The 22231-nt window shown below is 55.4% G+C and overlaps 1 protein-coding gene across 13 annotated transcripts in view; it reads left to right on the forward strand.

The window, feature by feature from the left end:
* Positions 1-22231, forward strand: part of ATP2B2 (ATPase plasma membrane Ca2+ transporting 2) — a 384493-nt gene that overhangs the window by 354018 nt on the left and 8244 nt on the right. For 8 of the 13 annotated variants that reach the window (XM_027042618.2, XM_027042617.2, XM_027042623.2 and 5 more), the window contains 8 exons: positions 6449-6628; positions 6810-6897; positions 10974-11080; positions 11546-11737; positions 14550-14763; positions 16457-16668; positions 16853-16960; positions 18792-18974. In XM_027042618.2, the coding sequence (XP_026898419.2) occupies positions 6449-6628; positions 6810-6897; positions 10974-11080; positions 11546-11737; positions 14550-14763; positions 16457-16668; positions 16853-16960; positions 18792-18974 (1284 nt within the window). Of the gene's footprint in view, positions 1-6448; positions 6629-6809; positions 6898-10973; positions 11081-11545; positions 11738-14549; positions 14764-16456; positions 16669-16852; positions 16961-18791; positions 18975-20220; positions 20397-22231 lie in introns of all 13 variants that reach the window. The other 5 variants (XM_027042626.2, XM_027042629.2, XM_027042627.2 and 2 more) reach the window with 2 other exon arrangements.

Raw genomic sequence — 22231 nt, forward strand, 5'->3', positions numbered from 1 at the left:
CTTCCCATCCCCAGAGCTCCCCGTTCCTCACCCTGCAGCTGGGGTGGAAAGAAGTATCAGACACATAACTTTTTTGGTCATAACCCACAAAAAATAAGAAATGTATTTTATATCATGACTCAGTAAACACATACACCTGACCAAAATAAGAATCTCACAAAGTAACGCGATGCGCTTATAAGTATTTTCTACTCTCTTCTATTTCTTTCTTTTTTTAACACTAGTCGTCACCCACAAAACTGATTTCACAATCCACTAAAACGGCATAAGTTTAGGTTTGAGCTGCTGCTGACCTAGTCCAAATGCCTCTGCACACCCCCACTGAGCAGGTGAAAACACTAAGGCCAAGCAGGGACACTGATGTTCCCAAAGACCTGCTGTAAAAGGCTGAGCAAATCCATATTAGAATGGGTTTTCTGCCTTCCTGCCTCAGGCCCTTCCCCAGGATGCCACGGAAATGAAAGGGCAAGTGGTTCTCAATCAGGAGGGTGGAGAGAGGTGGGACAGGGCCTAAGAGGGGCTAAGCTGGGTCCCTGGCATTTTCCATTGACAGAGTGATCATCCAGAGAAGCTGGCTTCAGTCACAGACTCTGGGAAGGGGCAGCTGTCCCACCCGGCAGCACTGTCATCCTGGAGGCCCCTACATTGGAGAAAAGGGACCTGGATCCGAGCCCCAAGTCTGTCAATAATAAGCCTTTCCCCCGCCCCTGTGCCTCAGTCTCCTCATCTGTAAAATGGGAGGTTGGCCCAGGGAGGTCCCTGCCAAGTTCCAACATTCTGAGCCAGCTGACTAGAAGCTTACCCTGACACCTTTGTCTGCTTCTGTCAAGTTGGTGCATCCTTGTTGGTGACCTCCTCTCTCCCCTGGACTCTCTCCCAGGATGTAGATTTAGATGTGGTAAGCTGTGTTGGAGAGCAGTGACTTACTAGGGTGACACAGCAGAATCAAGGGATACGGGTACTGATCCTGCTCCTGCCACTTCCTCACGGAAGACCCACAGGTGCATCGCTTCCCTGGGCCTCAGTTTCCCCATCTGAACAGTGAGAGAGTAGGACATTCCCAAGTGAGAGACACATAGCAGGGTTGCTGGTGGCACTGCTTAAAAGTATAAAAGCTCTGACCTGTTGACTCAGCATCTCCCAGTGGGGGTGGGGATGGCTTTTGATCTATTTGGTTTTTAGGCCGGGTGATTGATACACACAGAGCCAAATTCAAACGGTTCCATAGCACAGAAGGGGTGAAGCAGCCTCCCATGCCACCCCCCAGTCCCCTGGTCTCTGCCTCACAGTTTCTTGGGTGACCTTCGCAGAGTGTCTATGCCCACAGTTTTTGGCAAGCTCTCCCAGGCCACCGTGAGGCTGGCGGAGCGGGAGCCTCAGGCTGGACCACCTCTAGGGTCGTACAAACATTTTCAGATTTGTTGGGCAGCTGCCCCTGGAGCACAAACCCTGCCTCCCTCAGTTTTCCCATCTGTCAAGGGGACAAATCACGTTGCCTTCCTCCCTCAAGAAGTGAGAACAGATCGAAACAGACTTGCCCGTCACCCCCCAGACAACACATAGGATGCTCCCTCGGGTACACTTTCCGAGGCTGATCGAAGCTGCTGCAGATAAAGCCATCAGAAGAGCAGCAGTCTGGGATTTGCCGGGTTATCCGGGGGTGTTTGGAGCCCTTGAAGTCACAGACAATGGGTGTCACCAGAAACAACAGATGTTTAAAAGCCTTTATTTAATGAAAACAGGAAGCGCCCATTTCCTGGCTGTTTTTCCTCAGTGAGAAAAATCTTGGATAATTTTAGCAAAGGAAGGGATTTTTTTTTTTTTTAATTTTACAGCTACTTTATCTATGTGGAAAGTCTATTTCAACCAGATTGGTGCCCTTGTGGCTTGAGTCTTCATCATCTCTGGATCCTCAGTGGCCAGAACAGTTAGATGTTCAGTAGCTATTTGCCAAACAGATGAATGAATAAATACAAGGAAATGCTGGTGCAGTTTAAGGAAGCACCCCATTGGGTTGGAGGAACCCAGAGTGGCTTCATGAGGAGAGGCAACTCACCTGAAAAAGAAGAGACTTTTGACACACAGATTAAGGGAGAGAGGGTGTTCCAGGCAGAGGGAACAGCGTGGACAAACACAGAGAGGTGTCCAGGAAGGGATGCTAAGTGTTTGGAGTCTAGTGAATACCCCGCTTTGGATTTATGAGAGAAGAGGCTAGGAAGGGAGCCTGGAGCGATATTGTGAAGGGTCTCATGTCCCCATCCAAATCCGTTCACCAGGTCAGGCTTTGAGGGACTTAAGCAGAGAGACTGTTCGTGATGACCCACATTTACGAAGCACCTACCCTGTGCCATGTCCCTCTGTCAGCAATCCCTGCCCCCCAGAGCCCACAGCCTAATGAAATGCCTGGTAAAAAGGCAAGAGTAGTAGACCCAAAGCACATGAGAGCCTCAAGCCAGACCGAAGCACAACACAGACGTCCAGGTACACGGGCCGCCGCCCAGAAAGGAGGTGGAGTACCTCAAGGAGGTCGGGGATGCCCTGGGGTGTTTCTGGAATCCCCCCACGTTCTAGGCAGGTCACAGACCTCTAAGGCACCTGGCCCAGAAATCATGGTGAAGCATCCACACTATCCCACTGCCCCAAACAAATGGCCGCCCCTCCAAGTCCCCGACACCAGCTGTGCCCCACCCCCACCGCATCTACATCCACACCCTCTGCACCCCTCCCCCTCTCCCAGAGCAGGAAGAACAAGCAAGGAAGACCATGGTCCGGCGTGTTGCCAGGCTCCCCACCGCCACCACCAGCATGGCTGGCTCCATGCTTGGTACTGTTTACCCCTGTCATGGCATCGTCCAGCCTCGCTGAGGGGTGTAGACTATCATCCCCATTTTACAGATGAGGATGCCAACGCTCAGGGGGAACCCCAGGGCAAAGCCCAGCCCAGCCTTTTGGTCCCTGAGCCCTCTCTCCAAGAGGGAGAGAAGCCTCCACCATACAGAGGAAAGCGCGGGGGCCATAAAAATTAGCTGCCTCCTTTTTCTCCCTGAGCCAGCTTGTTTTGGGGAGCCCCAGAGGGTGAGGATTCCAAGCAGGCAGATTGCAGCTCCCGAGACAGCCTAAAAAGTATTAGTCTTTCTAAAACACAGTGCCAGTCACCTCATCACTCATTCAGAACTTACCACGGTTCCCAGGCCTGAAGGAGCAAGCCCCTGATTCCAGCACCTTCTGACCTCGAGCCTTTCTCCAGCTTCATGGCCACCGGCTCCTGCCCCACAGCCTCAGCCCCTCCAGATCACCTGCCACACCTTCCTCCAGCACCCTTCCCACCTTCTGTGCCAGTGCCTCTCATGGGACAGAACCCTGTGGCCTGGGCCACAATGAAGTGGTCACCTGTGTAGCCCCAGCCAGGGCACAGTGCCAGGCACCAGAGCCTCAGTTAGTGTTAGCTGAACAGAAGCAACTCGAACGTCCCCTCCTCCGGGAAGCTTTCTCGGATTTCTCCTCTGCATCTACTTCCTTCTGAAGTACTGGCACCCTTCTCCTTTGCTCCCAGAGCCCATTGTGCGGAGATCTTTACCAAAGACCCTGCCTCCTACAAGGCTACAGCTCTGACCCAGAGCACCTGCTTTCTCATCTGAAAAAAAGAACAATTCTGTGAAAGGATATGATAGACTTGTTCCACTGTGGAGTGGTCAGCCTGGGAGGGAGTGAGCACCCTGTCACCAGAGACCTACAAGCAGAAGCTGGCTGGCCATCTGTTGGGATGCCTAGCAGGAGAGCTAGGCAACGAGGAGAGAGTCAGAGTCATGACCTGAAGTCCCTTCCAACTCTAAGACTTCGAGCGTCTTTAAACCAAACAAAACCTAAACTATTCCTTTGAGGGAAGGAGCCAGATCAGGTGGATGTCCTCGAAAGAGCAGTGGCTCTTTCCGTTCCTCTGAACAGGAGACGGCAGGGGGCTGCAGCCCGGGTTACAGCCATTTTGAGGACATCGATCAATTATGTAAGCGGGATGTTGGACGCTCCACGTCCCCACTCCCTCTGGCTCTGTAAAAAGAGGTCACAGTTGCCTATGTGAGCAGCAGCTATGGCACGAGGCAGAGGCCTTGCTCATGTGCCCCCTGCCCAGCCCCAAGTGGGCTCTTCCTCAGGCCCTGGAAATGCAGCCAGAGGAGACCCGTGGTCAGCTTACCCTACTCCAGCCCTTGTGACAGGGAGATCACTACCTCTCACCACAGACCTGGTCTCTTATACGATTCTGGTAGCTGGAGGGTGCATTCTCCTGACCTTGGCCGGGACCCTGCCTCTTCACGATGTTCGTTCCCTGCTCTACCACAAGATGGCCATGCTCAGGAGTCTTGATTTTCTCTATAAGCAGCTGGGAGGGAGTGACACCCCAGGCTGAACTCTAGGCAGGTCATTGGAGGTCAGGTAGGGGAGCGACGGAAGACGGGCGAGGCCAGAGGCAGGGAGACTGGGGAGGGGCTGGGCAGTGGCCCCCACTTGGAATGGTGGCGCTCTGTGCTGAGGGAATAGCAGATGCTGTGGACGGGGGTGGACAGAGGCTAGATATTTTCAAGATCAATCCTTGTTTTTAAAGTTCCTGAGGGCAGGAAGGGGACCAGCAGTCAGGAGCTGTCCAGTCAGGTTTTGAACCAATGTTCTGACTCTTTGTATTAGTTGCCATGATGCAATAGCACAGACTGGGTGGCTCAGACAACAGAACTGGATTCTCTCACGGTTCTGGAGGCTGGAAGTCCAAGATCAAGTGTTGGCAGGGTTGATCTCTTCTGAGAGCCATGAGGGAGAATCTGCTGCATGCCTCCCCCAGCCCCAGCTTGTGGGGGTTTGCTGGCAATCTTTACTGGTCCTTGGCAGCAACACCCCAATCTCTGCCTTTCTCTTTATATGACATTCTCTGCGTGTGTGTCTGGGTCCAAATTTCCCCTCTTCATAAAAACTCCAGTCACACTGACTGAGGGCCACCCTACCAGCCTCAACTTAATTACCTCTATAAACACCCTATCTCCAAGTAAGGTCATATTCACAGGTACTGGGGATTAAGACTTTAACATATCTTTTTTTTCTTAATTTTTATTTATTTTTGAGAGAGAGAGGGAGAGGGAGAGAGAGAGAGAGAGAGAGAGAGAGAGAGAGAGGAGGGGGGAGGGGCAGAGAGAGAGAGGGAGACACAGAATCCGAAGCAGGCTCCAGGCTCTGAGCTGTTAGCACAGAGCCTGACACGGGGCTCAAACCCATGAGCTGTGAGATCATGACCTGAGCGGAAGTGGGACACTTAACTGACTGAGCCACCCAGGTGCCCCAAGACTTTAACATATCTTTTTGGAGCAGCCACAGTACAGCCCAAATAATCACCAGACCCTCTCAGCAGCGACTTTGCAGAGTGGGGATGGGAGTGACCTCCCAGACACTATGGGTACGAGATGAGGGGGAGACAGACTCCCTGAATCCAAGCCTGAGATTCTAAAGTGCTTTGGTCTTTTGATAAACCGGACTTTCTGCCCTTGACGTGTCCTCTTCCACTCAGAGACTTTGTGCAGCAAATAGCAAATATTACCTTATTATTTTATCATTTGTCACTGCCCATGGGTAAGAATCACTTGTTCAGTTGATCTGTGTTGTGTGTAAAGGGCTGTGGCAGCTCCAAGCTGGTTTCTGCATCCTAATTGCTGGGCAGATAAATCCACAGCTCTGTATAGGGGCAGGGACTGGGGGGATGGGGAGGGGGGGAGGGTGCTGCCACCTGCTGATTGGCTGGGTCTACTCTGGCCTGATTGGCCCAGACATCAGTCTATCATTGCAGTCAGGGCAGGAGGCAGTCCTTACTCTCTCTGGGGAATGTCCTGTTTTACATGAAGCATAATCATTTGTATGTATCCTAAGCCAGTGTCACATTCTGTAAATAAAATGCTCCCAAGTGCAGTATCCCCCCAACCCCCCCCAAAAAAAATCTAAAAATACACAAACATACTTGTCACTGAATTTGCAGGAACTGTGCATGTGGATAAAGCTGTGCATGTGTATAAAGCACATTCTCATGCAATAGTAGAGTATTCTACTCCCACCTGGGGCCAGATCTGAGAGGGTGTTATTGGGGTCTTTCTCAAATTCCTTGCCCAAGTCAGGATAGCCAGTGGTTTCATCTCAGGACAGACTATCGTGGTGATAGGTGGTAGCTGCCTGAGGCTCTACTGAGAATTCTGAGACCACATCAGGGTTTACTCACAAGATTCTGTGATCGATTAACAATGCCTGCCATGGGCACAGGAAAGGAGGAAATGGCCTATATTCCATGCATGCTATCGGTATCTCATCCAGGCTCCTTACGATAGGGCTGCCTGTGAGCAGGGCTCACTCTGGAATCCACGGGGCAGTGAGGGCCTGCCCCAGGTGGTGCTCACTCCCATGGCTCCTGCCCTCCTGCCAGGTCCCAGAAGCCATCCGCAAGTGCCAGCGAGCGGGCATCACAGTCCGCATGGTCACCGGTGACAATATCAACACGGCCCGGGCCATCGCCATCAAGTGTGGCATCATCCATCCTGGGGAGGACTTTCTGTGCCTGGAGGGCAAGGAGTTTAACCGGAGGATCCGCAACGAGAAGGGGGAGGTACGTGCCCAGCACAAAGAGTCCTCAGAGGGATGAGCTAGGATGGGAGACTGGGAGGCATGGGGGCTGCGTGACTGTGCAGAAGCCAGCCAGTGTGCCACTAAGAGCCCAGTGACTTTGGGTGAGTCCCCTCCCTTGTCTAGGCCTCAGCTTCTCTCTCAGACCCCCCATCCCTCTCCAGATTGAACAAGAGCGAATTGATAAGATCTGGCCAAAGCTACGGGTGCTGGCTCGCTCCTCCCCCACGGACAAGCATACCCTCGTCAAAGGTAAGACTTGGGGGAGGCAGTTCTGAGGACAGAACCCCCTCTTCTCCTGGTGCCTGCAGCTTCTTTCCAGGACAAAGGGGCTTTTGCATGGGGCTCCCCACACCCGGCAAAACCCTTGTCTCTCCCCATTGCAGCCCTGGGAGGCCCTCTAAGGGCCACAGTGAGATGGGGAGGTTGTGAATCTTCTCTCTGGGTGCCACTCTTCTAGGAAGCAATGAGATTGGGCATGTGTAGGTCCAAACCTCTTGGCCTGAGGGCCAAGGGGGGCCCAGAGATGTGTTGTATTTGGCTGGTACAGTGCCTTTGTTTATGTTGAATTTGGATGGCTTTATACAAACTCTCCTCTCACTTTTTTTTTAAAAGAGCCCTTTTTTTGAGGGGGGGGGAGCACAAGTGAGCAAGGGACAGAGAGAGGGAGGGAGAGAGAGAAAGAGAGAGAGAGAAGCAGGGCTTACCCAAAGTGGGGCTTGTGGGTTTGTTTGGTTTTTTTTACCGTAAGTGGGGCTCATTCTCACCCAATGCAGGGCTCGAAATCACGAACCATGAGATCATGACCTGAACTGAAGTCAGATGTTTAACTGTCTGAGCTACCCAGGCACCCTCCCCTCACATTTGAAGCAGTCCTCACCACTCCTTGTCATGTGACGTTCAGCCCACTTCACTTATTTGTGTTCTCAGTCTGTCCCCAGAGTTGTGAGTTTGAGACCCTTGGTCTGCCTGCTCTCTGAGGACCCCAACCAACAACTGTAACCAGGACCCCAGGGGTGGTTTATCCCGGGAATAGCAACCTGATAAATGAGGCCAAAAGCTAACATCTTTCTCCTTCCTTGTCTCCTGGATACAGGGCATACGATTTGCTGAGCTCATGCAGGTGGCCAGGTTCTGGGCACTTTTACAGTCATGCCTTCCTGGCTTCCCATGCCTGGCTGCCTGGCTGCCACTGACCTGTTCTATAGCCTTGGGCAAGTCCCTCCTCTTCTGGGACTCAATTTTCCCATCTTTAAAATGGCCATAGGAGGGCAGATTTCTGGCTGAGGTCATCCCTAGGGCATCTCAGATTCTCCTCCCAAAATACTACCCAAGGACATTAATGGAGGCAGATGTGGCCCAGGGACAGAAACATAGAACCTCAGAACCACAGATAACAGAGCAGGAGGCCCCCCACCCCATCCCCATTTATTTTTCAATCACTCCTTCATTTACTTATTCATTCTCTTGATAAATGTTTATTGAGGATCTACTAAGTGCCAGGTCCTGCTCTTGGCAGACATGGTCCTTCCCTTTTGGAATTCACGGTCCAGATTCCATCCAGAAGACATTAAATAGCTTTCCTCCCACAGACCTGGAGGCTGCATTGGTGGAAGAGAAGGGTGGGACCGTCTGTTGGCCTCTCACTCAGGCTGGGGATGGGTGTCCCCTAACAGGCCGTCAAAGGTGGGTTGAGACTCCAGGAGAAAGGGCCTGTGTTTCAGGCAGGGAAGAGGACTGCACTGTGAAAGCCCAGAAGATTTCCAGACACTTTGAAGGAGTGGAAAGAAACTGACCTGACCAGGCAGGGACCTCAAGAGAGAGAGAGGAGCCAGTGAAGGGGGTGCTGGTGTCAGATTGCATAGGGCCTTGAACGCCAGGCTGCTGACCTGAGCTGTTAGCCCAGGATTGGGAGCCTTTGGGAGGGCCTTGAGGGGAAAGCATTGTTTTAGTAAGTTCCCTCCCCGCTTGTGGGGAGAATAGCCTGGAAGCAGAGGGACCACCGAAGCTGTCCATCTGTAAGAGGTGATGCCAGGACCAGGGTGGTGACAGCACAGGTGGAGCTGGAAGGCAACGGGTCAGAGACCTGCTTGGGTGGCAGAAGGATATGGGCCCAGCAGCTGTTCGGATGTAGTGGAGGTCTGACAGAGGGGAGGAGTCCCATATTCCCTCCGTCTGTACCTGTCTGAGAGCCGGCAATGTGTCAGCATGGCCCCTGGGTTTTGGATGGGCAGCTGGATGTGAGGAGTCACAAGGGACACGTTTGAGAGCAGAGTGTCATGTGCAGTTTAGGGCTAGCTGAGCTGGAGGCTCTGTGACATCCAAGTGGGGCGTCCAGAAGACAGCTGGCCATCCATGCAGTCAGGACTCAGGAGAAAGATTAAGGCACAGGTGGAGCGTGCCAAGTGGGGAAAGCCAACTGAACCCAGGAATCTCCCATGTGAGCGATGGGCAGAGGCCGAGAGACCGAGAAGAGGCCGCCAGAGCTGTAGGAGGACAGCCAGGAGCGGTGGGGTCTTAGGAAGACAAGGAAGGGAGCCTGCTGAGGAGGAAGGTGCAGTCCATGGCATGAATGGCACTGAGAGGTCCAGAGAGACAGAACAGGGGTGTGGCCACAGGAAGGCCCTTTGTGACCACACACGGTGGGGACATGTTAGTGGAGTGGTGGGGCCATGCCAGCGCTAGAGGTGGAGGAATGGGGTGTGAGAGGAGGTGTCCTCCCAGCTCCCCCTCTATTGGGACCAGTGGGAGGGCTGGGGCAAAGCTGGTACCAGCCTGAGGGGCCACAGAGGAAAACTTGGCCCCCTTCCTGCTCTAGAGGAGCACGTAGGCAGGCTGAGGGAACCAACAGGAACAAAGTCCTCAAATGCCCAGTAGACAGAGACTGGAGGCCGAGTCTTGGGGGGCGACTCAGGGACAGCCACCAGCTGGGGGGGAGCAGCCCAGGATGACTCCCGGAGCACGTGGCCTTGGAGCTGGGCCTTGAAGAGGGTGGAACTTGGATATTTGCAAAGAGCTGGGGGAGTGTTGGGAGGCTACGAAGTCTCCCAAGTCAAGAATCCATTCCCTCATTCCATAGGCTGCTGCTGTTTGCCAGGCACAGGACAGGGGAGACACGTATGGGAGCTACAGTGATCTGATTAGGGCAGGCAAGGGTCCTCAGGGAGTCACAAAGGTTTCCCAGGGGAAGTGGCATCTGAGCTGAGACCACAGGTGGGTGACAGCACAGCTGCCGAGGGAACAGCCCATGTAGACAGGGGCAAGGAAGCCAGCTTTGCAGACCGAGAGCCATTCCTATGGCTGGAGCACAGATTGGGGGCGGCCTGAGGCGAGAGAAGAGGAGATTGGAGAAAGGGGCGAGGCCTGACCACAGGGAACTTCAAATTTTCGGAGGGAGCTAAGAACATGGATGTCACCCTGAGGCCAGGGTGGGCAGTGAGAGAATGACTCTCAGTTGGAGGGAGGGGACAGGTCTGTCCCAGGGCTTAGAGAGAGCCCCTGGCACTGCTGTGCAGATTGGAGGGGCAGCCTGGGGTTAGGGAGAGGGCAGGGGGATGCTGGTGGCAGAGGGAACGGGACAGAGAGAAGTGGGATAGTTCACCTGGGATCTCGGAGCACAATCTGCAAGCCTTGGCCATGGATATGAGGTGCAGGATGAGAGAGAGACATGTCAAGAGTAACATTCAAATTTCTGTCCTGTCCGTGGACATGTCCTCTCAAACTCCACGTGGGCCCCATGATGACATCTTTCACCCACTCTTCTCCACTGGCCCCAGCTCAGTGACGGAGCCACGTGTCACCTATTTATTCTCTTTCTGAATATTTTATATTTTATTGAGGGTGAATGTCTGGAGAGAGGTCAAGGCCAGAATGGTGGGTCAGGGGTCGTCGGCAAATGGCCCAGCCCGGGCCTCCTCAGTAAGTGACTGGACGGCCCAGGGAGAAGGTGGTGGGACCCCAGCCTCTGGAGAACAGAGGAGCTCCTGGAACACAGGCAGACGAGGAGATGTTCTGGCTGGAGTGGCCACCGAGCCAAGGGCTGCAGAGAGTGCAGAGTGTGCTGGAAAGGCAGTGAGGGCCCAGACCTCAGAGGGCCACAAGCCCGCAGGGGGCTAAGGTGCCCGACATGCCCTGCAGGTGCTGGCAGCTGTGGGCAAGCCTGGAGCTGGGAAAAGCCAGGATGGGGGGCGGGGAGGGGCATGGCTGGGGCCAAAGAGGAAGCTGTGCCCAGCCCAGGGTCCTCCCAACAATCAGACTGGTCCTGGCTGCCCTGGCCCCGTGAAGCGTCTATCCCAGGGCCCTAAGCACACTCCTGCCCCACCCCACAGGTATCATCGACAGCACACACACCGAGCAGCGGCAGGTGGTGGCCGTGACAGGGGATGGCACCAACGACGGGCCTGCACTCAAGAAGGCTGACGTGGGCTTCGCCATGGTAGGGGCAGCTCACAGCGGGCCCAGGGTGGTGCCTGGTAGGAGCTCATAGTCATGGGGTGTGGGCAGCATGGCCTCCAGCTGACTGTGCGGGACCCCCAGTTCACACTCAGCTCACCCACCATGCATCTCATGTGCCCAGTGCTCTCAAGGCTGTCTGGCCCCCCACCACAGTCTTCCTGGAAGGGTAGAGGGGGGCTCCCTGCAATGGGTGTTGGGGGGGGAGGCATTGGTGGGGGGATGGGCCAGGGAGAGGCTTCCTGAAGGCAGAGAGCTGGCCTCAGGGGGCTGGGTCTGTGAGAAGTACAGGCACACACACCCCATGTGGTCCTGGCCATGCAGTTGGGAGTATGCATGTGAGGGATGTTGTAGGACTGAGGATGTGTAGGGGATGAGGACGGTGCTGCTTGAACTGCTCACCATCCCCCCAGCTGCCCCACCCAGGCTCCTGTCCCTGTCCCCACAGGGCATCGCAGGCACGGATGTGGCCAAGGAGGCCTCGGACATCATCCTGACGGATGACAACTTCAGCAGCATCGTCAAGGCAGTGATGTGGGGCCGCAACGTCTATGATAGCATCTCCAAATTCCTGCAGTTCCAACTAACAGTCAACGTAGTGGCTGTGATTGTGGCCTTCACAGGCGCCTGCATCACGCAGGTGGGTCCTCCAGGGGGGCGGGCAGGGCGGGGCATGCCAAAGCCTGGGGGAGCCCCTGCCAAGGGCCAGGAGCTGCATCGCAGACCTCAGGTGCAGGCACCAGCCCGAGGAAATGAGGCTCAGCAAGGTCGGGGGCTGGCCCAAGGTCATCTGGCAAATGAGAGATGTCAAGCCTCACCCCCATGATGGCCCAAGCCAGGCACAGGCCCGGTCCTTGCTCCAGGAGGCAGTAGAGGTCATCCTTGAAGGAAGGCAGAGCCCCCAAAGGGCCAGAGGGAGGCAGGGTGGGGCAGGACCCAAGGGGTATCCGACAACCGGCTGGGAACAAGGAACCGGCAGGGTCCTGGGGGCCTCAGTTCTGGCAGGAGTGTGACAGGAGAGGCCTGTTTGCCTGGGGCCCTGAGGACAGGTTGGGGCTCTTGGTCATGGAGAGGCAGCTGTCCATCAGGATCACTATCTGGGTCAGGGGCAGCCCCATCCCCTGAGCTTTGGGGAAGCCAGCCAGCAGGTCTGCATGTCTACAGCCTCACTGTTTCCTCCCCCAGCCCCATGAGGTGGGAACTGTGATGATGCCCATTTTACAGAGGCAGAAACTGAGGCTTAGAGGATGGACCAGTCAGGAACCTTCCATTGTTCCAGCAGCCTCCTTCCTTCCCCTAGGGACTGACCAGCCTGGCCTGGGGGAGGAGAGGGCTGGTATTCGAAGGCCTTCTGGCAATCACATGGGCCGACAAGCTCCTGCCCACAGACAGGAGCCCCCAGAGGTCCAGAAGGTAGCACTGCCGTGAAGAGCTTGTGGCTTCAGGAATGCTGCTCCCCTCTATTGCATTCTGAGCCCCTGGGGCTGCATGTGGCAGCACCCAGTACCCTATCCTGAGAATGTGAGCTGGGAGGTGGCTGGTGGGTCCCTTCTGCCCAAAGGGCCCTCTCCTGCTCTGTGGGCGAGAGACTCCCTCTAGGGGTGGCTTAGGGAACACTCCCGCAGCACAGCAGCTCCTGCAAGGCTTCTTGGAGACCCATTGACACCAGCTGGGGAAACAGGTTCAGGCAGGACTATCCGTTTGCCTGAGGTCTTAGACTAAGTTGGCAGCAGGGCCGTGTAGGCCTTGGTGGAGATGTGGGGGGCCCTGACCCTGAAGCACTTGTAAACAGAGAAGGCTGGTGAGCAGGAAGAAGCCGCAGGGCCTGGGGAACTTGGCTGGGCCAGGGCAGAGGTGGGAGAGGTGGCCTGGAGGAAGGGCTATGATGAGTATCTAGGAGAAGTGAGTGAGTGTATGGCGTGCAGGCAGAGTGGGCCTTGAGGGATGCACTGAGAAATGACAGGGGCATGACGAACAGTTCAGTTTAGGCTATTAGGCTTACAGAGTCTGTGGGCTTCCTGAATGGAGGTGTTCCCCCAGTAGATGAGGCTCATACCAGAGGGGGAAGTCTGGGGTGGAGAGTGGGGAGAGGTGGGCAACAAAATGAAAGCCAGGGGGACAGGTGTGGAGAGGAGAGTAGGGCTGAAGAAGAGGCCATGGGGGACACAGATTTAAAAGGCAGGGAAAGGGGCACCTGGGTGGCTTGGTTGGTTAAGCATCCGACTTCAGCTCAGGTCGTGATCTCACAGCTCATGAGTTTGAGCCCCAAATTGGGGCTATCAGGGAGAACCCTGCTTCAGATCCTCTGTCTCCCTTGCTCTCTGCCCCTCCCCCACCTGTGTGTGTGTGCGCACGTGCGCTCTCTCTCTCTCTCTCTCTCAAAAATAAACAAATATTAAAAAAATAAGAAAATAAAAGGCAGGGGAAGAAGAGCCTGAAGGAGATGGAGAAGGAACATTAAGAGAGGAAGAGGAGGGCCAGACGAGTGGGGTCAGGCTCCAGGAGGAGGCAGTGGCCAAACCAGGAGATGAGGCTGGAAAATGTGTCTCTAGATTGGTGACAAGGAAGGTGCTGGTGACCTTGGAGAAGGGGATTTGGGGAGCACAGAGAGGCCAAAGTCTGGCTCCCAAAGACATGTTAGTTGGGCGTGCGAGGGAGGAGGGGACAGTCGATCGGCTCCTCCAGGCAGTGCACCCCATGCAATATGATTGTGCACAGAGCGGTACCACTATAGGACCCAAGTCTCAGCCAGAGAGAGGCGTGCAAGGATCCACACCAGAATGTGGATGGCGGCAGCCTGTAAGTGACAAGACCACTGATGAGTTTTAGCTTCTTCTGTTATTCCTTACTTGCCCAAATGTTCCACCACCAAATGTGTTATTTCTGGAATCACAGAGGCACACAATAATTGCTTAAAGTGGGATGATGAGGTAAAAAGGAACTGGGTGGTAGTGAAGAGAGGACAGGGGTCATGGGCACTGGTTGTGGGATAGCAGAGACCAGAGCCATTGACAGCTGAGCGGAAAGCAGCAATGGGGAGGGCAGAGGGAGGGTGAGGACACGGGATTTGTGCTGGAGACGGGATCTTGGCCTTAGCCAGGAGAGATGTGTCCACAGAGAGTGGAGGGGAGGAAGGCAGATGGTGGGGGTGTAGGTAAGTTTCCCAGAAGGAAAAGAGCTGCTCACCATTATGCCCAGAGGACTCTATTTTCTCTTTGGAGGAGAACACGGGTACACAGGTCTAGGCTGTTCTCCAGGGAAGGGAAAGCCTATCAAACCTGCTGGGTGCCTGCTTAGGAGCCCAGCGGGCAGGCCAGCCTAGGGCAGACCCACTGGGCAGAGCTGACTCAAGACGCCACCAAGATGCTGCTGAGACCCACACCCAGCACTTCGTAGCGGCAGGTGGGGCTGGCCTCCCCCATGACAGCCTTCCCCACCACTGCCATCTCCAGGACTCCCCTCTGAAGGCCGTGCAGATGCTCTGGGTAAACCTCATCATGGACACATTCGCCTCGCTGGCCCTGGCCACTGAGCCGCCCACCGAGACCCTGCTTCTGAGGAAGCCATACGGCCGTAACAAGCCCCTCATCTCTCGGACCATGATGAAGAACATCCTGGGCCATGCCGTCTACCAGCTCACCCTCATCTTCACCCTGCTTTTTGTTGGTGAGTCCCCCACCGGCCCACCTGGGACACTGTGGCCCAGACACAGCGTTCTGGATTCACATCTGCCTTCTCGTTTGCCAGGGAGGTAACAGAGGCCCAGGGAGGTGAAGTTAGTTGCTCAAGGTCACAGAGCAATTCCTGGGCAGAGCCAGGCCCCATCTCAGGTCTGGCCCACCCCAAAGCCAGGGCTTTGCCACTGATGACGGCTCCAGAAACTGAATACACACCGTGCAAGGCGGCACCCAAGTGCTGATTTATGCCCCTCTCACCTGCCCCATAGGAGCCCAGGGCTCTGGCCCCTCCTCTGACCCATCCCTGCACCTTATCCTCGCCCCTGAAGGCATCCTCACTGAGACTTCCCTGGGGAGGTGCCGCATGCCTGCCTAGCCACCAGCTGTTTCCACAGCATTCTCATCTAGGCTGCTTCATTTAGGTTTTCCAGCCACTCAGCCACCACCATACATTACAGTGAGTGCCCTGAAGCACACAGAGGTGAGGTAACTTTGCCTGGGGGACGCAGCCCAACTCAGAAGCCTGGGTAAAGACCAGGCCTCGTTTCCTTGGGTGCTTCAGAGATGATGCGGGCCAAGCCTACCCCTGGGTCACGGAAAGGCCCAGAGTGGGGAAGGGGCTGGTCCACAGTCACACAGGGAGTGGGGGCCGGCTGGGAGTCCCCAGCCAGGGCAGGGCCCCTCCACGTGAAGAGCTGGGCTTTCCATGCCCATAATGAGCACTTACCCGCTAAGTCCAGGGCACAGGTGTGGGTAGTGCATGGACCCTACTCCTCAAGGGGAAGTCCTCTTGTGTAAATTTTGAAAGCAATGTGTTGGCAGGACTATCATAAAGATTATGTGTAGAGTCTTTGAAGAAGCCACATGAATGAAAAACTAGGAGAGAAGGTTGCCAGGTGGGGGAGGGGAGAAGAGGGCAGGTTCCCGGTCTAATTGCTGGCTTCCCCCAGTGGAGCACCTACCCTCAGTGGTCTTGGATTCAGCTCAACACCTCACACTCTGAAAATTCCACAAGCTCTCCCGGCACCTGCTTATGCAGCTTTGCAAAGGGATATAGAATGACATCAGGCCTGCCACCTGTGGCTGTCCACACAGCAGCCGGGGGGGGGGGGGGGGGTCGACTCTCCCCCATCACGTGACAGCTCGGGTACAAGAGAATGAGGCCACATAGGCAGAGCCGGCCTGGCCTAGGAGTCCCAACCTCCAGGTAGCACTCGATGTTTCCTGTAAGAGCCCCAGGGGTCTCCAGAGGCCTCAGCAAGGGACACATTCAGTTACAAGAAGTAGCCCTTTCAGGGGAGCCCAAGGCCACAGGCTCCACCAGGGATTCCTGGTTCACACCCAGTCCTCCCAGTCCCCGATGAGTTTGCCAGCTGGAGGTCACTTTCTATAAGCAGTGTCAGCTCACAACACAGCTGGCATTCCACCTTTATCAGATCTCCACAGAAAAGCGAAGTAAAGTTCACCCAAGGTCTTTCCCCCTAGAAAAGAAAGGGTTCTGTTATCCCTCCACTCACACTCAGGACCACCCAACAGCGCAAGCCCACTCTGCCCCCTGATATCCAGAGCACCGCCTCTGACCTGCATGACCCACCTGGCTGTGTAGGAGAGGCCCCCACGCGGGGCCAGCGTCTTCCCCAGCCATGGCCCTCAGCCCAGTTCCTGCCCTCTCGGCTTGGCAGGCGAGAAGATGTTCCAGATCGACAGTGGGAGGAACGCCCCCCTGCACTCGCCACCCTCGGAGCACTACACCATCATCTTCAACACCTTCGTCATGATGCAGCTCTTCAACGAGATCAACGCCCGCAAGATCCATGGCGAGCGCAATGTCTTTGATGGCATCTTCCGGAACCCAATTTTCTGCACCATCGTGCTGGGCACCTTTGCCATCCAGGTAGCCAGGCCCCACCCTCACCTGGGCTGGGGTGGGCAGTGGACAGCCGGGGCCCCTTGGCATTGCCCTGAGAGCCCAGACCCCTGAGTTGGCCCCTGATGGCCTATCTCTCTCTCTCTCTCTCTCTCTCTCTCTCTCTCTCTCTCTTTCTCTCTCTGTCCCTGTGCTCCCCTTTGACCTCCAGATAGTGATCGTGCAGTTTGGGGGGAAGCCGTTCAGCTGCTCTCCGCTGCAGCTGGACCAGTGGATGTGGTGCATATTCATCGGGTTGGGAGAGCTCGTCTGGGGCCAGGTACGTTCTGGATGGGTTCTCAACAGAGGGAGAGAAAGAGCACTGGACAGGGAATCCGGGAGCCCCAGGAATAAGTCCTGGCTCTGCCCTGGGCTCGCTGTCTGGCTCTAGGCAAGGTCTTCCCCATCTCCGGGCATGTGAGCGATGGGGTTTGGCCCCAGGTCCCAAATACTGGTCTTTGGGGTACCACAACTATAATTTTTGCTATAGATCTATATACCTCTGATGCTACTATTTGCTTGATGGTTTCCCTCAATCCAATCAGTTATTTTAATTGAAATTATTTCAAAAGGCAACTTTATCTTGTTAACATGATTAGAAAATCGGCATCATCTGTCATACACAGAAGCTAACCAAAAAAATAATAATGCAATGAGAACTATGTTATTAAACTCTAACTAGATCCTGAAGCCAGCTTGTTGTCTAAAGGGGTCCAAGCAGAGACTCCTTCAGAGGGCTCCAAGGAAACAGAAGAGGGGTGAATGCTGCCTTGTCTCAGAGCTATCCAGTGCTGTGTCTGAGATCCTCCCCAGCTTTAGGGAACCATGGGCTGACTGCTCTGTGGGGGCCCTTCCAGCCGTGACCCAGAACATTCTCCCTACTTTTGCCCAAGTCCTAAGCATGTGTGCGTGTGTGCATGTGTGCATGCATACACACACACGCTCACACACACGTGCACACACTCCTTCAGAGCATGTCTGCTTGCAGACAGACCAGGATGCAGTGCTTGGGAGAAGTACCTGGAGCTGGATCTGGGCCAAGGGGGCCTTATTCCCAAGGTGCTCCGTCATCCAGGTACTGGGAGCCCCAGGTTGCCTGAGACATTGTTCTTGATTTCAAGCTGTTCCAGGCTGGAGTGGGAAGTTGCAGTAGCAGAAATTAGATAGAAGATAAAGAAGAAAATTTAGTTTCATCCAAAAAGGTCCTTCTTGCAACTTTGGAGCTTCTTTGGGAAGTTGATAAACTAGATTTGACTTCGCAACCCCATTCCTTGGGCACCCTCACAGCCAGGCCATCTTTATCCTCCTAGAGCCCACACCCTCAGGGAGCTCTTGGCTTCTGGGAGAGCAGACTCCTGACGCCTGAGGATTATGCCGGTGGGCAATGCTGAAACCTCCAGAGAACCCGTGAGACTGAGTGTCCAGGCCAGCCTCTGTTTGTCCCTACAGGATAGGAAAGGGGCCTCTAATCTCTGTCACCTCAGCCTCCCCACAAGGTCTGTCTTTCAGGTCTCAGCCCCACGGACAAGCCCTTTGGAGGACGATTAAGGATAAAAGCATATCCCCTTCCCATATTGCCTTCCCTTTCTGGGAAGGCAACCATTCCAAGTCCTAGGACTGGCTGCCCCCAAGGTACCCGTGCCCTGGGCCCCTATTGCCCACACTCAGTTTCCACAGGACCAAATGATCAGGAGGAATGAGCCCAGGGACCTGAGGGCCAGCCATGAGCCAGGCTCATGCACAGCAACTTAGATACACCACCCTGCTTAATCCTCCAACTCTGAGAATTACCCCCAGCTTTACAGATGGGAAAGGCAGAGCTCAGAGACGTTAAGTGACTTACCCAAGGTCATGTGGCCTGTAAGGCCTGGGGCATATTCAAAGTCACATCTGTCCAACTCCTAAAGGCCAAGATTTTCCTCTGAATGAGTGACTTAAAAAGCAAATCAATAAGCAATTATACAAGATGGAATTGAGGAACAGGTAGGATGAGTTAAGGAGCGAGCTGAGCATGAGTAGGTAAGTGGGGAGGAGAGGGGGGTGGGGTGGCAGGGCGGAAGGAGGCCACCTGTGGGACGGCCCCCATCACCCTGCCGCTGGACCCCCTGCAGGTCATCGCCACCATCCCGACCAGCAGGCTCAAGTTCCTCAAGGAGGCAGGGAGGCTCACGCAGAAGGAGGAGATCCCGGAGGAGGAGCTGAATGAGGACGTGGAGGAGATAGACCACGCCGAGAGGGAGCTGCGGCGGGGCCAGATCCTGTGGTTCCGAGGCCTGAATCGGATCCAGACCCAGGTACGGGAGGCTCCCAGGGCGGGTGGGTGACGGAGACGGGCGTGCTCCATGCCACCCCACAGGCACTCAGAGACCGGACTCCGGCCCTGCTCTCCCATCTCACCAGCCGTGTTCCCCACACGCACGCTCCTGTGGCTGCTGAAGAAGCTGCGGCCTCCCCAGGAATGTTCCGCCTCGCCCCACAGACCAGCAAGGGGTCAGACTGGGGGTCACACCCACCATGGGTTTTGAGGGGGGATGCCCCAAAGCGGGGAGGGGGCCTGAGTGCTGAGGTGAGTGAGAGGCTCGGGTCAGGGTCGTGGGGTGGCCACCGGGAGGGGCAATGCAAGGGTGGGCACCAGGCCATGTAAGGGCAGGGCCAACCCCACATTCTCCCGGGCCTGGGGGTCAGCCTGGGAGGTCCTGGCGTCTCTACACGTGCTTACATGTCCTCCACCTGGGCCTTCAGACACTGCCCTCCGCCAGGGTGTTGACACCACTCTGGGAAGCAAAGTTTGGTCTTCCCCACACATACACAGACACACACGTGCACACCAAGGACACACATGCCAAGCACACACGTGGGACGGATTCCTTCCCCAGGACAGAGACCCGTGTCACAAATGTGTAGGCCCCACACACTCTTGCACAGCCCTCTGCCTAGGCTGGAGCTGTGGTTCACACTGTTCATTCACAGCCCCGTGGGATGAGGGACACGGGGGACTAGGAAACTGAGAGAGGGTGGGTCCCTTGCCCCCCCATCACTCTGGGAAGTACTGCCCAGCCCCTACCTCGATCCGCCAGGCCTAGGTAACAAACAGAAGATTACCTGGGCTGCTTCACACCCCACAGGGCACCCCCAAACATCCTCTCGTTGGCCTCCACAGCCCTGAGAGGTAGGTATGCCCCCCTAGTTTTAGGGGTGACCAAGGTTCAGGAGACAGCACTCTCTGGGAGCCGGGGTTGGGGTGGGACAGGTTTCAGACCAAGAGCCTCCTGAGAAGCCTGGGTTCTCCCCCACGACAAGGACCCCAGCACACGGCCCCCTTGGCCAGCCCTCCCCGGGACTCTGGGGCCTACAGATGGGCCTGGAGCTGAGCAGACATCTTGCAGAGGCTTTGAGTGTGTCTGGTAGTCTTTGTTTGACTTTAAGTGACGTTGTCATTGTCACCGTGGCTGCGGCTGTTCTCGTGGCGTTGCGCCTGTCAGTCGTGTAGCTGTGTGTCCGTTCTTCTCGCAACTTGTCTCGTTCTCTCCTCCGTTGCAGATTGAAGTAGTCAATACTTTCAAGAGCGGGGCCTCCTTTCAGGGGGCCCTGCGGAGACAGTCCTCCGTCACCAGCCAGAGCCAGGACGTAGCCAATCTCTCTAGCCCTAGTCGCGTGTCGTTGTCCAATGCTCTTTCCTCTCCGACCAGCCTTCCTCCTGCTGCAGCTGGGCGTGAGTGTGAATCCTTACTGCCTCGGGCGCCACCGACGCCAGTGCTGGGCGGGCAGGGGCCGGGGCACCAAGGACACGGGGGGCAGCCAGTCATGGCGAGGCCCAGGGGGCTGAGGGACCAGAGCCACAGAGAAGGGTCCCAGTTGGTCAGGAGAGCATTGCCAGTCATGGGGTGGCAGTCATTTGGTGGGCCAGGGTTGGCTGGGGTCAGGGTCAGGGATTTAACCACTCAGCTAAGGGGTCGTGAAGGTTGAAAGTGGCCAAAAAGGTCTGGGTCAGTCAAAGGATCAGCATCTGGAGGGGAGTTTCCCGTGATCAAATGTCCCAGCACCAAAGGGTCACAGCAGCCAAGGGACAGCAGTCAGCGGGGAGGGCAAAGCATCAGTCTAGGATCAGTCTAGGATCATACTCAGTCAGGAAAAGCCTAGCCCATGAGGGCAAAGTCAGAGTTGGCCAAGCAGTTAGAGTCTTATAGTCAGTTAGGTAGGGGGTTACCACGGGTCAAGGCCCTGAGGGGTCACAGTCAAGTCACAGTGGGGTGCAGCCAAGAGAGGGGTCACTTATAGGTCAGAGATCCTAGTCGGTGAGGGCTCCCAGGCCATCAAGGAGATCACAGCCTGGTGGTTCAGAACCCTCTGCCTTCTCTCCTTGTACATCTGAGGACATCCACTGCCTTACACACACTTTTCCCTGCACACTGAGGGTCTGACCCCTTTCTAGAAAGGACAGAGCTCCTGACCCATTCAGCTTGACCTCAGGTACAAAACGGTGGGCCCAGGCTCACGTCTTGGCTGGGTGCCAGGACGCCCTGAAGGACCTGGTCTAACCCGTGGCTTCTGGCCCTTCCTCATCTCAGGGATAGCGGGGGACTCTGACCTCCTCCATCTTCTCCCTCCTGCCAAGCTCACCTCCTCCTCTCAAGTGGAGACTTCTGACCTGGGTCTCTCATTTCTGGCCTGTCGAGATCTTTCTGAACCACCCCTCCCCCATGGCTTCAGGCCCCAGGGAGAATAAGAAGTGTCTATTTGCCACCTGCCTCCTTTACCTTGTCTCCAGTCAACCTCTCCCAAACCATAAGGGAACCCCTGGTTCTCGTCTTCTCAGATTGCCACAGTGTGTCTGTTCTAGCCCAGCTTTTGACGAGGAACAGACTCTAGGCTTCATCTCTCCATATTTTGTAAAGTGCCTGTTCCCCCATCCAAACACAGTACACCCACCACACACATCCCCTTCCACTGGGTGGGAAAGGACTTGCATGCAGGGTGGGACCTGGGCCATCTGAGCCCTCTGGTGGGAGACACAAGCCACAGAGAGACTGCTGATGGCATATGCTCATATCCCATGACTGTTCAATGGATGCAGCCCTGCCAGGTAGACAGGATGGGGGGCGGGGTGCAGAAAGGGGAACAAAAGCCCTTCCATGTTCATTCATTAGCACAAAATCCCAGCAATGGGGAGGTGAAGCCAAAGTGAAATGGAGAGCTATTTGAGCAGATGGTGTCCAAGTCGCATGTCTGTGACTATCACTAGGAAGTCACTGCCAGGCTTTCTCAGGGCAGGAAACACTTTGGTCCCCTCCTCCTCCCCTTTACAGCAGAGAGCCTCACCCAGCTGACCTACTCCTGCATCCACATAGCTCTGGCCTTGCTCAGCACTCACTACCACCTTTCTTGAAGACCAATGACCAAGTGTTCTGGTCTAGGGGCATCTCGCTGGCTCAGTGGATAGAGCATATGACTCTTGATCTTGGTTCAAGTGTAGAGATCACTTAAAAAAAAAAAAAAAAAGAGTTCCGGTCTGGAGAGCCACTGGCTGAAAAATCCATTTCTTTTGGCTCCT

Source organism: Acinonyx jubatus, chromosome A2 (assembly GCF_027475565.1).
Source record: "Acinonyx jubatus isolate Ajub_Pintada_27869175 chromosome A2, VMU_Ajub_asm_v1.0, whole genome shotgun sequence".
In the NCBI taxonomy this organism is placed as follows: Eukaryota; Metazoa; Chordata; class Mammalia; order Carnivora; family Felidae; genus Acinonyx; species Acinonyx jubatus.